Source organism: Amblyomma maculatum, chromosome 1, assembly GCF_055883805.1.
Source record: "Amblyomma maculatum isolate TAMU_Amacu chromosome 1, ASM5588380v1, whole genome shotgun sequence".
NCBI lineage: Eukaryota > Metazoa > Arthropoda > Arachnida > Ixodida > Ixodidae > Amblyomma > Amblyomma maculatum.
The window spans coordinates 113,209,166-113,223,270 of NC_139344.1; the positions used below are offsets into that span (position 1 = coordinate 113,209,166).

The 14,105-nt window shown below is 45.4% G+C and overlaps 1 protein-coding gene across 1 annotated transcript in view; it reads right to left on the reverse strand.

Moving 5' to 3' along the window:
• Nucleotides 1-1,983: 1,983 nt before the first annotated feature.
• LOC146203519 (nose resistant to fluoxetine protein 6-like) overlaps nt 1,984-14,105 on the reverse strand; it is a 99,295-nt gene continuing 87,173 nt past the window's right edge. The window contains exons 11-15 of the mRNA XM_084588821.1: nt 12,664-12,786; nt 9,730-9,850; nt 6,675-6,864; nt 4,200-4,342; nt 1,984-4,130 (exon numbers count right to left, since the gene is read on the reverse strand). Coding sequence (XP_084444947.1) covers nt 3,822-4,130; nt 4,200-4,342; nt 6,675-6,864; nt 9,730-9,850; nt 12,664-12,786 — 886 coding nt within the window. The 3' untranslated portion in view covers nt 1,984-3,821. The remainder of the gene's footprint in view (nt 4,131-4,199; nt 4,343-6,674; nt 6,865-9,729; nt 9,851-12,663; nt 12,787-14,105) is intronic.

Consider the following 14,105-nt stretch of genomic DNA (forward strand, 5'->3'; position numbering starts at 1 on the left):
GTTTTCTCATTCGGGCGGCGACGCCGCCATTTTTTCGCTGCATGTGGTTCGGCACGGCGACGGTGCGTCGGCGTTCCGCCGCGCCGCATGAAGTTCGCAGAGAAAGTTCGCTCCATGTGGGTGGCTTTTAAGGGGTGCGTAAACATTCAAGTTTGGAATTAATATCTGCAATGTTGCGTAGCTTATGGACGGACATTTGTTTTTTTTTTATTTTGCTTCACATGGTGAGCGCATCAAAAGGAACAAAATTTGGAGGACGCTACGCCTTTAAGAATGGAACGCGTTAGCGTTATCGCGCCTCGTTCGCACCGTCTACTCATTTGCTTGTCACGCTTTTGAGTGACACAAACACGTAGTTCACATGGTACAACACTCGTTAACTTATCCAAAGTTACTCATTTTTATTTATTAATCCCTCCGGGACGTACAAGCGCTGCCAGCCACCTTGCCGAAACGCGCGGGCCTCACGTTACAGTCGTAGTTCGTCGGCAACATCGCTGCCGATCCGAGCCGGCGCGATGAATATCTCGGAGGCCATGCCCTGTCTATCTTATTCCGTGCGCCACACGCATGATGGCGCTACGTGCACGCCAAGCGAAGACGAAGTACAGCGGAAAAGTAATTTGCCACTCGCTTAACTGCGTGTTCTGTAATTCTGTGATTTACATGCTCATAATTATTATTATACGCCACAATACACTTCTCTAAGGGACATTTTTGAGACAACACCGCAATCAATAGACGCGCCTTTGTCCATTTCAAACCATCTAACTGGCGTGGCGGAGTGGTTAGCGGGCTCGCCTCGCACTCCGGAGGCCCATGCTAGATTCCTCAGGTCGGCGATTTTTCCTACTCGTTTTTATTTATTATTGCTTCTGGGATTTTTCGCTCCGCCGACTACGACACAGACTTTTCCGCGAAACGGGGTCCTTAACGCTAACGCGTTGAAAGCGACAGATTGAGTCCAGTGCTCAACGCGCTGCGCACAGAAGCAGAGCAATCTGTAGTGCTCCCTCCGCTGATGTACAGACCACCACAGCCCACACCTCAGTGCTAAGTATGGGAAAGGGAAACAAGCGTGCATACCGCTGTTCTTTGCGCGAACGCATTGCCCTCTGTATCAGTCGCATTGGCCAACCATGACCGTATCAAGCGTATCACAGCATCTGATATCGCCCGATATTCAAGCGCTCCTCTGGTTTTTGCTCTAATTTCTTGTATTATACATGTTTCGTCATTGCAGCTCACTCTTGAGCTCATATGCGCATAAAATTCAAGAGATTTAGAGCACTGAAGTCTTTAGTCCTGAGCACTTGTTCGATGATGGGCCGAACGTTCACATAACATTGCAGCGCCGAGTTTGTTTAAGCTTTGCTGATTAAACTTAAATTTATCCCACCACAGCCAGTGCCCTTGTCAAAATAGCCAAGTTTAGAATAGAATTCTAGGCTTTGTTCTATTTGATAATTCAATCGTTTCTCAACTGGAATGGCACATCAATGAAAGTGAAAAAAAAATTACGTATTTCACACTGCTTTTCCAGTCCAGTAGGCAAAGGCAGTGTTTGTTCTCGTATTAGGGCTAAAATATAGTTCCTCCTCACCCTGCCTACCTCGATCCAAACAAAATATCAGTGATAAATCAGAGCAATTCTGCATGCGTAACACCTCACAGCGATTGCGTTCTTGCAGTTTGTAGCAAGATACAGTGGGCGATGTGAACACTGTGTGAAGCGATGTGAACACGGTGGCCAAAGCAAACTCCATCATATGGCTAGATACTTGCAACTTATAAACAGGGATAAATAACTAGACCTACTCGTAGGTTCACAAAGACCACTGGGTGGTAAATATTTAGTCTACTTACCGCTTCCGAAGCACCTTACAGTAGCCTTCTTGAGGAGGATGTTGGCAAGAAGAGTAGAAGAGTTTCATTCGACTTATGAATTATCTGGCGAAATTGTGAAGAGTTCTTGCTGCGCAATTTTCAGGCACCAGCATTGAGAGTATGTACACTTCATTTTATTGGGAACTCAAGAACAGTGATATGATGTAATATACATATATCACATGACGCCCATCAATTGTTCTTCCCGTCAAAATGGGATCACGTTATGCATACCCTGTTGATTACCTCCTTACCGTAGCAGCTCGCTTCTTGAAAAAAAAAATTGGGGGGGGGGGGGGGGGGGTCACCAAAAAACTTGCAAACGTTAAAAACGATCAGTTAAAAACAGGCCAAGGAAAGCATACTTTTCGGCCTCAAGATTTATTCCTGTTGAGCCACGAGTGACAGTAATCACAATTTTTTTATGATGACAGTGGACGGAGTGACTCGTGCGTGATAAGTGTTTTCTGCGAGTTTTGCTTGTATGGGCTGCTTTGACATCATTTTCCTTCGGAACAATAAGCCTGCGGTGGGCTGCAAACCACATCATGTCGTACCATTTCATCTTGCAGAAGACGGATGCTTATGCAGGTACACGCATATTTGTTTCGGGTCTCCAAGTGTGCATACATGCTTTGCTGTGGCTGATACGGAGTCAGCAGAATTTTGTACTCCTCGAAAAGTCGTAAGATTGCAAATAAATGTAAGTAGGCCATTCAGGGCCACGGACCGCAACCAGGGCTTGTTTTCTCCATTATTTTTGTTCACATTATCGAGGCTCCCCTCGTGACCCTTTAAAAAAGACGGAACAGTAAATAACGAAAAGTTAGATAAAAGCACGCTTATAAAGTAAGAGGTAGAAATTTGCAACTTTTTTTTTTTTTTTTTTCAGTCGTGAAATCCGGGGAACTTTGTGCCTGCCCTTGAAGAGGTACATCCTGTATATTATGGCAAACATTTTAATCCCCATGGAGTACCTACCGTTTAACTCAAGTACCCCATGAATGGTCAGGCCACTCTGACTGCAGGGTTCGATGTAAACACGCAGCGAGTAGTTCCAGGTGCTACGTAGCAATAATGTAACGTCGCTTTCGCGACATTAACGGCAGCGCGATAGCGATTCAGTACCGCGAAGAGGCACTCAACGTAAATGGGCTGCCGTAAAAGTGCGTCATTCCGCATGTTTTGGCCTCACTGCCCGACTGCAGAGTATCGTTATCCACTACGACACCTTTCCCAGGTCAGATGCACCAATTGGCTATGCAAATCGGCTTACATATCAAGCAGCAAAGTGTGAAGCGGTTTAGTAGTGTACGTTTAAAGAAAGCTTTTTGCTGCGCATTCTCTTCATCGAAAAACAACGCAGATCATGCAACGCTTTCATGCGCAGAAATAATACCCGCATGCATCTATGGCCAGGCACATGGCATTCAATACAAACAGCACATGTTTGTGCCAGTATATTGAAATGCAAAGCATAAGTAGTCACTTTGAATACTTGTCGCGCTATAGGAATATATTTATTTTTCCTCTACCCGTTGTCGCTGACTACTCTGATACAACCCACCCTTTGTTGCCCCTTTAAAGAACGACACTGGTTCAATATTAATGATGGAGAGTCAGCACAGCTATGCAGGTACAAAATACTTGAATCATGAAGGCTTAAATGGCTCGTTCGTTCAGTATCCTGGCCAGCATTCCGGGCTTTGGCACCATTGATTGGTTTTTCAATATGTCCATGCCCGCAGTACCTCACGTCTAACCAATCTGTCACCTCTTAAGGGGACTATTAAACTTTTTTCAGGCCATTCTTTTAACAAAACTGCTGCATTCTCAAGCTGTAGCTAATCTCGCTCCTACAAACACCTGCACATCAAACCCGTAAGCGTAAAGGTCGGAACATCGCTTAGCGTTGCGCCTAAGAATGACCCTCCTCAAAGGCGGCTCGACTCAAAGGACTTGGCGCTGGCGATCGTCTCTGTCGAGCTCCCGAAATTCATTGCTGCTGATGAGCCGGCTGCAGTGGTGCGCTGTGGTAATCTCCACCCGTCCGGCCTGTGTTGCTGATGCGACTGCTGCTGCTCCGGAAAGTGTGTGGGCAGCGGCGTCGGAATCCGATCGTTGGCCGATTTGGAAGGCGACAGCAGAAGTTTCTCGAGCGTGGCGAAGGGCGCTTCGACCATGACGTAAGCCACGTACGCCATCAGGATAGATGTCACAAGGATGCCGAAGTACAGAGTGCACTGCACGAGACGCACCGATCAGTACATGGCTGGTCACGCGGAGGTTACGTTGCCGCGCTAGGAGCTCACCATGTAGTAGTGGTCCAACTGGAAGGACTCTCGTACCGAGGCCACGTGGACGTAAATGGGCACGGGGTGCAGCAGGAACACGAGGTAGCTAAGTCGGCTGAGTGGAGTCATGACTGAAGACGAGAGCAGTTCGCCAACCAGCCCTGCAGAAGCAAACATTTATCGTTGAGTATGGCATCCACTCATATCGAGCAGTGCTGCTTGAAAGAATTGAACGGAAGCGCTAAAGGCGGCGTACCGTGCACAGCTACGCCCAGCATTGGAGCTGGACATTTGCGCAAGCTGGAAAAATCCGACCTGAGCGAGGCTTGAAATCTGGGTCAGTTGGTACATAGCGAGGCTTGTTGATCAATTAGTAGAGTGCATATTTTTTCAACGCAAAATTACAGACAGCACGAAAAGAGGAAACAGACAAGTCCTGTAATTTTCCGCTGAAAAAATATGCACTCTACTTATCAAGACCAACTAGGCAGTCTTTCTACGTTAACTTGTTGATCAAGCTATCTCCTAAGGGTTGTTACCCTTTTTCTTTTCCAAACGGAACATGTGCGGGAATTTCGTTGCGTAACTTAGGAAGACTGCACAGTTATTTCCAAAGACTGTCAGTATACCTCCCTCAATGTTCCAGCTGGTTAAATACCTAAGGTACCACGTAGTCACTGTGCAGAGCAAGTGCACGTGTTGCAGGATATCCTTGCGTTCGGCATTTCTGCAAGATATGACTGACCATAGTGGCAGTTCATCAACAAGACGAGCTATAAACGTAATTTCGTAATTTTTTCTAGTATCATTTAGGACTGTCTTTGAACACTTCGACGAAAAAGCCACGCTAAGAAATATGTACCGCCATTTCGCAGTGCTGAGTTTAACTAAAGGCGCTGACAAATAAAAGAAAAGAAAACATTTGCTTTGTTGTTGCTGGGAAGGCTGTTAAGGGGTTGAGGTTTTTCACATAGCAAAGGACAAACAGAAATTGATCAGAAAACCAACACTTTTTCTGTGCGCTAGGTAGATTCTCATCACTCATGTCTTTTAGTGTTCCTTTATATATAAAGGATTCAGCGAATAAAACCTTAAGGTGCGAGTCATCGCTATTCCTTTGCTTGCCTTTATCTGGTTTTTAGTTTTTTGCTCTGTCATATTATTTGCCTTACTCATTATGCGATTTCTATTAAGATGTACAAGAGAATGTTTCCAGCATAAAAATTATTTTAGCTTCCATGCTGCATATTTAGTCGTATATACTCCCGGAACAGCGTAAAGTTAAAGCCTAAGAAAAGGGTAATCATGTGCGAGAAAAGTGTCTGAGGACCGCGAGCTGAATTGGAACCACGCCACGCCGGTGCGAACCAATTAGTTCACTCTACATAGGCCTCAGACCGCTTGACATGGTCACACGGACGAAAAAATCGTTTCAAAGATGGTATTTGTGGTAAATAACTGCACTTTCCATAAATTAGATGAGAAGACTGAGTGGCTTGATATAGACCGCACCACCCTCCGTAGTGTTGGACTTCACGCTAATGAGACGTGACAGGTCATCACTGCTTTTAAGCAGTGATGAGGACGTGTACCGAAATAACACGTAGGGGGTGGGTATAAACCATTGTCAGCGTCATCAATAGCGCTTCAGGCGACCACCCTGCGTGCTTACGTCTTCGAAAGTAGTAGTGCTGCACTGGCTGACGAGCTTGATTTGGAGGCCACCAAGCGTCTTCGAACCATGGCACGCGACGCGTATTTGACAACAGAGCAGAGAATCGGTCCGCTGATCGACAACCGCACGCAAACGTGAGGAGATGGCCGGGCCTCTGACTAATGCCAACGAAGAAAGCAAGCAAACACCGCCCTAAACTCGTATATAGCTTGGCGGAAACAGAATCCCAGAGTGCGCCTGGCAATATACGTGAAACCCTTGCCTGGAATGCGCTATATTGTTATTGCTAAGCCTGCCTTGAGATAGCGCGCAATTATTTCTTATTTCTCTCTTCGCTTGTCTCCTATTTTTCATCCCTGTTGTTATTCCCTCTCTCGTAGGCGGGGGGGTCACAGCAGCTATTTCCCTTAATCAAGTATTTCTCATTAATAAATAAAGAAAAGAATATACGGCTCGAAAGCTGGTTTTTCTGTAAATACAGGATCTGCGGAGAAAGTTATAAAATGAAATGGCAACTTGAAACAGCATAAAATGTTAGTGAAAAGAAATTAAACAAGCAAGTACAAGTATGTGTTGCTTGAGGGTTATTGGTGAGTTATGTCGACTGCGCGTGGCAGGAAGGAACCGGAAAGGAGGAATTCGAAAATCCACTAGCTACGAACGCTTGATTTACAAGTAAAGATTTAACAGTGAAGCAATAATGAAAAAAAAAAAAGCAATAAACAGAAAACCAGGAAACAACGAGTAGCGCGTAAAGCTTCCAAAAGAGATCCCAGTATTTTGACCGACGCAGCAAGGGCATGAAAATTGCTACCCACCTGCTTGCTGGGTGGCGCAAAGCAGCGTGACCCAAGCCACGCCTGCAGTCCAGATGGTCCGGTGACAGCCCGCGTAGATGGCCGACATCACTGGGTGGAAGGATGGGTCGCCTCGGCGGAACGGGTAAGCGACGAAAACTGCTGAGCCGCACAGCACCGTGGCTACCAGCCAGCCGAGCGTTAGGGTTACCTGCACCGTTCACAATTGGCTCCTTTTTGAACGACTTCGCATCATCGCATGCGGTACACTGATACGAAGGACGGGAAAAGAAGCATAGAGCTAGTAAGCGTTTTGTCAAAGTATTTTAACTAATTTTGTCTCACTGCCTGCTTACTCGTCGTCATCTGGCTGATGGTACTGCACCTGCATTGCACGAATTTACGCCCCTTAGTTACAACTACAAGTTTTCAAGCCGAAAAACACCGATAAAAGTACGCCGAATTTATTATCACTTAACTTCGGTTTTATCAGAGAAAGGTCAACGTTACTGACGCGTGTCAAAAATAGCTGGCTATTCATTGCTCGTCAAAATAGAACACGGGAGAAAAGTAAGTGCTGCAACCAGAAACACGGATTGAGATAACAGTATCTTAGAAATTTAGAGCCTTTAGTCTTGAGCCACTTATCCGCGAAATCGACACGCCATTGCAGATTGGAAGCCTCCGCCACGAATACAAGCGCTTTCAATTCAAATAGGTTATCCACTGCACGTGGTAACATTTACAGCTCTTGGAGCCCTAACGTGTAACCATCAATTCGAAACCATATGTAGTGCATGACACGAAAGCGTTGTCTTCTGGCTTCCGCGGTGGGTAAGTGGCAGCTCATCTGCTGCTTGTAACACGCTGTCCATATGACAAAGCGGAACTAAACTGGTGGCGAAGGCTGGGCCCAAAAGCGGTTCAGCGTGATTGCAACACAGTCGAAGGTCGGGGAGCCAAACAATAGAAATTATAAAACTACAAATGAAAAAACTATGCATCTATACGAGAATAATACATTTTACCCTGTTTTATAAGAGGCGGGTGATTTTCATAAAACACTTCATTTTCTTGCCATCCATAATTCATAACGCATACGAAACCGACATACCGCTGCTCGTAGACTCGGCATTGCTGAATGGAGTTTGTGCTTAATTCTACTCCGATATCACCGCTGGGGTGGCGCAGTGGTTAGGGCGCTCGGCTGCTGTGCCCAAGGATGCGGAATCGAATCCCGGCCTCGGCGACCGCTTTTCGATGGAGGCGAAAAGCAAGACGCACGTGTGTGCTGTGCGATGTCAGTGCACGTTAAAGATCCCCACGTGGTCGAAATTTCCGGAATCCTCCAGTGCGGCGTCTCCCACAGCCTGAGTCGCAAACCGAACCATCAACTCTGATATCACTATTCGCACCGCCAGAACCCGGAGCAGGCGACATCAGAGTATAGTTTAAAATTGTCATATTTACAGGAATTTAAGAAAGGTGCCCCGCGGTAGTGGCTGAGTGGTTAGGGCGTTGGCCTACTGAGCCAGAGACCCAGTTGTGATCCTGGCCTCGGCGGCCGCACTTGGATGCAAGCGGAGCGCAAGGCACCTGCGCGCTCTTAATGCAATCGAAATATCCGGATCGCTCCACTATGGCGTTCCACATAGCCTGGGTCGCTTTCAGACATCAAATTACACAAACTAAATCAAATTAAGGCAGACCTTATACCTCAGTGGTTGTGTTTACAGTCAAAGTGAATTTGGGTTGGGTTGCATTCTATGTACTACAGAGCAGCCCTCTTAATAGCAGATGGTATCTTATTTCATGCTAATTCAGCAACATAGAGAAAACAGCGTAATTATGTCTGCCGCCCGCCGTTGTTAGATAAAATAATCGGAGTAAAATCTTTGGAAAAGAAAAAAGATTAGTGTTGTGCTGCGTCACGGCTCGGTCGCCTAGTAATACGGACACCTGATGGAAGTTCAGTCTCTGATATTTCATGCAATTTACATCAACGCCTCAAAACAGTTTTTTCTCGCACATGCCGTAAATTTTTGTGGTCGATAGTACGCGAGTGTGATGTGTTGCAGTGCATTCGCTGATGCCGCTTCCGTTTCCTCCCTCTGCTTGCATTTTCTAGCCATGTTTTCACCGACTAGATTCTTTCGCGCGCATGTGTGTTCGTGCATGCGTGCGGGTGCGTGCGCGAGTTCGTGTAAAAGAATGCGCTGAGTAATAATTCCGATATTGTCACGGGGTAGTGGCGATGACGTAATGTAGAAATGAAGAGACTACAGCGTAGCACTGAAAGAAACTCTTTATTGGGCTGACTTGAGCCCACAAAAGAATAAAGCAACAGGTGGCGTCGAAAGGAGCAGTCGTGTTCGTCATTCGTCTAATTATGAATGCCGGCTGCATTCGGCAGTGCCCAATTTAAAGTCGCGCAGAAACATTTAGATAAACCAGCCAAGGGATGCTGGAAAAGTCCGCAATAATACAGAAATAGTTGTGCTCTCGTGTGAGCATTCCAGACTAATCTCGGTGCATCTCGGGCTACAAAGAAAGTGATAAAGGCGCGTTTCGCGATATCGAGCATGAACGAACGAAGAGCGCAAGATCGGTTCATGCGCTAGAATCGCAGTGATAAGGTCGCGTGCTGGCGGCTGTTGAAAACAACAAATAAAGGTCGGCGCCGTTATTTGCCATAGCAAACCGTTTCGACTTATTTCTCGGTCATGCAGCAAGACCGACCAAGCAAGGGGGCAGAGACGCATGCGAGTAGATTAAAACTAGATCAGACGCAAACAACCTAAACAAAAGGAAACGCAAGGCGCAGCAAACTGCCCCTGTTAAATGGGCTGCAGGCAGACTTCTCTTCAATAGTCCTCGTCACAGTGGACACTTTTTCCCTTCTTTCTTTCTTTAGCAGAAAAAAGTATGTCCAAAGCACGTAGTGTGTACCTTTTACTCCACGAACAAAGCTAAGATGTATGAATACAAGCACAAATAATGAGAAATGACGTTGCAATGGCGAACGAAAATTGTTTTACTCTATGGGCCGGCAACTTGAGAAGAGGCCGCAGCGTACCTTTCCGAAGCGAGGCACTTTAGCCGTGGGAAGAGCGTAACCAAAGCAGAGGCCAACAGCAAACGGTCCAAAGTGTGTGAACGGCTGGTAGTACACCATATTGAGTAGCTGCTTCGCTTTGCTGCAAAAGAATAGAGGGAAGCAAGGATACTTGAAACGCCATCGCGTTCGCTCAATAAATAGTGCATTCATTCAATCAAAATTTTTGCAAGATGAAATTTCACACCTTTCTGGCAGTACCCGTGTTGTGTTAAAAGCCCCGAAATTATACGAAATTTCTTTGGATTAAATTTTGCATTCGCATATCTTATAAGAAATGTGATAAATTCTTCACAAATGAGCTAAATTTTTCAAATATATATTTTCTTCTCGATGCGATGCCTATATGCAAACTGGGAATGCAATACCTGACAAACTAAAAAAAAAAAGCAACTGTTGTGCGTCCACTTTTAGCCATGTCCCTAACTGAGTTGGTGGAACCATTATTAGTGTACCTTCACACGCACAAACGTATACCTTTGGCGCAGAATGGTTATTCGTCATAAAGTAACAATGGTCGTAATCCGTGAAAAAAGACGGAGAGGGGTTGCATTCTTCAGGGAGATTTACGAAATGGAGTTGCCAGGGCAGACACTGCAACTACTCTGTAGTAATTATAGTAAATTTGGCTGAACAAAGGAAGGAAGCTCAACTCTGTGATATGCGCATCGTTTTTACCTGGATATTAGGCTGTTGTAGAGAAAAGTAGAGATCTGGGGCAGTTAGTGTGGCTCAAGGACAAAAGCATGGCAAGGGACGTAGTGCGTGCATAGGACGAAGGCCAGATTCACAAAAGTGTTTTAGGTCCAAAAAGCGCCACCGAATGAGAATGCGCAGGCAGTTGTGTAAACACTAGGGGGCACAAATTATATGACACAAAAAGCGTACAGAGAAACTTCAAACATTCACCATCTTAGTTGCCCAACTCTAATTCAAATAACTGAACTCTTCCTTTTCACGTAACTAAAATAAAGGTTATGTTTCTCAGAAATAGGATCATCCGGTGATTATTGAAAGTTTGAAAGTTGGAAATGAACAAACTGCTTGCATCCAACAGCGGAGTTAGCAACTGTCGAACCCTAAGCTCCCCAAGACGTGAGCGCGTGATGGAAGTAGCCGGCCGAAAATCCGTTTTCTTAAAAGCGTTTGCAAGCTTGTCGACTGCAACGCTGGATATTGTCACAGGTTAACGGCTGGCGCCTCACAAGCGACCAAGAACTTATTCGGGAAATTTGGGCTCAGAGCTATATTTGGAAGCAGTGCGGTATTGAGCTAAGCCAGAAAGAAGTCTTCCTTCTTGTTGGCCGGACGGAAACGTGCTTGTCAGAGTTGTGTCGTGAGCCTTGTGGTCTGCATCAGCGCGAGCATACGCCCTCTCTCAGATTTGCAAGTATGTTAAGTATAGTGAATTAGAATATGCAGTTCCTTATGCTGTAAAATAAGAGAGCTTGGAGAGTCAGGGACCAGTCTCATGTGCTATTTTAATATGTCGAGCTTTTCCCTCTATCGTAGAGAACGGAAGACTACCCTGGGTAACATGGCAGCGCGATCTGTCCTATGTATAGTGTGTTTCCATATTCATTTCTACAATGAGGCTAAATCATTGATAAGTGTTTTTATTATTAGCGCATCTCTGAATCGGTCACAATGTACCGATGCCCGAGTCTCAAAGGCCCGACGTTTTGCCAGATCGACGCAACTTTTTGGTCGACTCTATAGCTGAAGGCACCGTAATGCCAGCTGTTCGATTCACTCCAACAATTCCCACTAAAGTGCATCTCATTGAGATTTTCTGCTACGAAGTAGAATTTCAGCACTTCGCGCTCACATCTCATTTTTCTGCGCCCATTAATTTAAACACCGTCAGCTAAGAGGGAACAGTCACATTCTCTGCAATGGCGAGGCAGGTGCAAGCGTAACATTTTACCAAGTTTTGCGCAATTTTCTCAAGTTTTGATTGCTTCTTTCCTCCCTGATGTGCATCTGGACAAGCACATTTGTTCAATTGGAAGGTATTATTGAGATGGCATTTTACGTATATTATAAGATGACATTTAGTAATCAGTATACACGCATACCGCACGCTTGTAATTTTCTGCTAATTGTCAAAAGTGCAGTCCCATTATTTTTTCATGGCGGTCCTAACCTACTCAGGTAAAGCACAGGACAAACTTTAAAAGCAACTTTTCGCTATGTATCAGAAGTTTAGACAATTTCCACTCACGAGTCCTTAAAGGGACTGCAATAACATTCCAGTTCTCTGCTACTTTTTTTTTTTTCTGTGTGTTTGCGCCATTTTCGTTGCAGCATGTGCAAGCACCGACGGGATACACATCGGGGGTTGATGTAGGACACCAAATGTTTCAAATCCAAAGGACAATTTTTGAGTTCTATATAGGTGTAGGTGGCGCTTCACATGGCCTTTACGACGACGCCAATAAGGATATTGGGAATCGTTTTGGAATTTGTTTTTGTGTGGATGGTACTCTGTGATCGGTTATTCGTGGTCAGCAGACCTCTGTGACATCATCACTGTCTTAAGTAATTAGGATATTCCACCTCTCACGGAAGCGGGATTTAGTGTTACGGGAACTGTAATGCTAACGCACCAATACAGCAGTAACTTGAAATATTTCCCAGTTGCCTCACAATAAATATTGATGTACAGGAACGTAGGACTTGTAATTAATCATGAAGGATAAAACTGAAGCGTTTTCTCGGATTGGTATGATTAGAGTATAGCTGCAATGTTTTATACAAGCATACTCGCACCACTAGTCCGTTCATTGCTCGTTTCAGTAATGACGATCCTGTCTTCTTCCATCGTATACTCATTTGCGCCTAGCGTGCACTGCCGTATTTGCATGCAGTCTTAACAGCAGCAGCCGCACTCACCTCCAGCGCGCAGTCATCATGAGCATGGCGGGAGGTAGGTCATTGACGTACGTCACTATGCCAGTGGCCACGCAGCTGGCCAACACTACAGCAGCGAGGATCGTCAGGGTCACTCGCGGACTCCTGTCAAAGCGAAGATCCCGGGAAAAACGCAAAAGCAGAAGGAAGAAAAAAAAACAAATGAGCATTGCTTGCCTAAATTTAACATTTTTAACAACCTGTCACCATAAAAACGAGACAAAAACTATTCTCTTCAACTATGTCACTGAGAAGAATAAAAAAAAAATACTGCTGCTGCAGTTATACGCAGGCTACTCGTTATATAAGCATGTGCCCGCCACGGCGGCTTAGTGGACATTGCATGCTGGTGCTGCGGCCAACGACGCAAGGCCTAGTCACAGCCGCAGCGGCTACATTTTAGCGGAAGCAAAATGGGAAAATGCTCATATGTTCCGCAATGCCAGAGCATATTAAAGTATCCCATGTGGCCAGTCCTCAGTCCTCCAATGAACCGCCTCTCGGAGCCAAAGTGTAGCCTCGTGTCGTAGCCTCAACGACATTTCATTCGACTGCTGATACAATACCGAGGCGTGTGATCAACTGCATAATTCGGACAGGCTGTAGTTGGAACTGTGCTATGGTGCTTTTCACCCTCCTTTAACAGAGTCGAAATTATATTGTTATGTCTCTAAAACCGTCTCACGCTATATTTCAGTCTGTAGCCTTCATTTCGAAGTGAAGGGCAGTAACGTTCGTTCTAATAAATTGCAACATTGTGGCCATATTCTAAGCCACGGAAACACATTTGGATACGAAAGAAGCTAACAATCACCGAGAAAAGCTATTAAAGTATCGCAGAACGTAACATTTCTTTTTGAAGAAAGGAGGCTATTGGCGATGATTGCGGTGAGAAATCAGCTTGACTTCATTCTTAAATGCCGCCGTTTTTCTTCGAGGTTTGGGTCAAAACTCGAGTCGAATCATCTTTGTAAACGCGTCTTTTTACGCCCTTCTGCGCGTCAAGTGAGTCTTTGCACAGGTTGCCTACTCAGGTGATGAAAAGCCGCGCGGTCTGTTCCCTGAGATGTGCAGAAGGCGTGCGTCACGCAACACATAACCCCATTCCCGTATTTTGTGCGAAAGTACCTGGGGTTAGGCAGCTGCTGCGTCCTCCTAAACGCCGTGGCTTCTGCACAAGGTAAAAATGGCACGAAAAGGATACATTTCTTGATTTTAGGCCAATATCTTGAAACGAGTTACGCTGCCAGCAATGCCGCATTTTCAAATTTCCCTCGCCGCGAATAACGTAACCGATGTTGTATAGTTTACTAATGACATCATACAATTTGTTTGAATAAAAAGGGGACAAATTCTCAGTACATGCACGTGTCGCACTGCTACCGACATCACTTCTCAAATTTGGTAATAGCATTCTTCTCGAA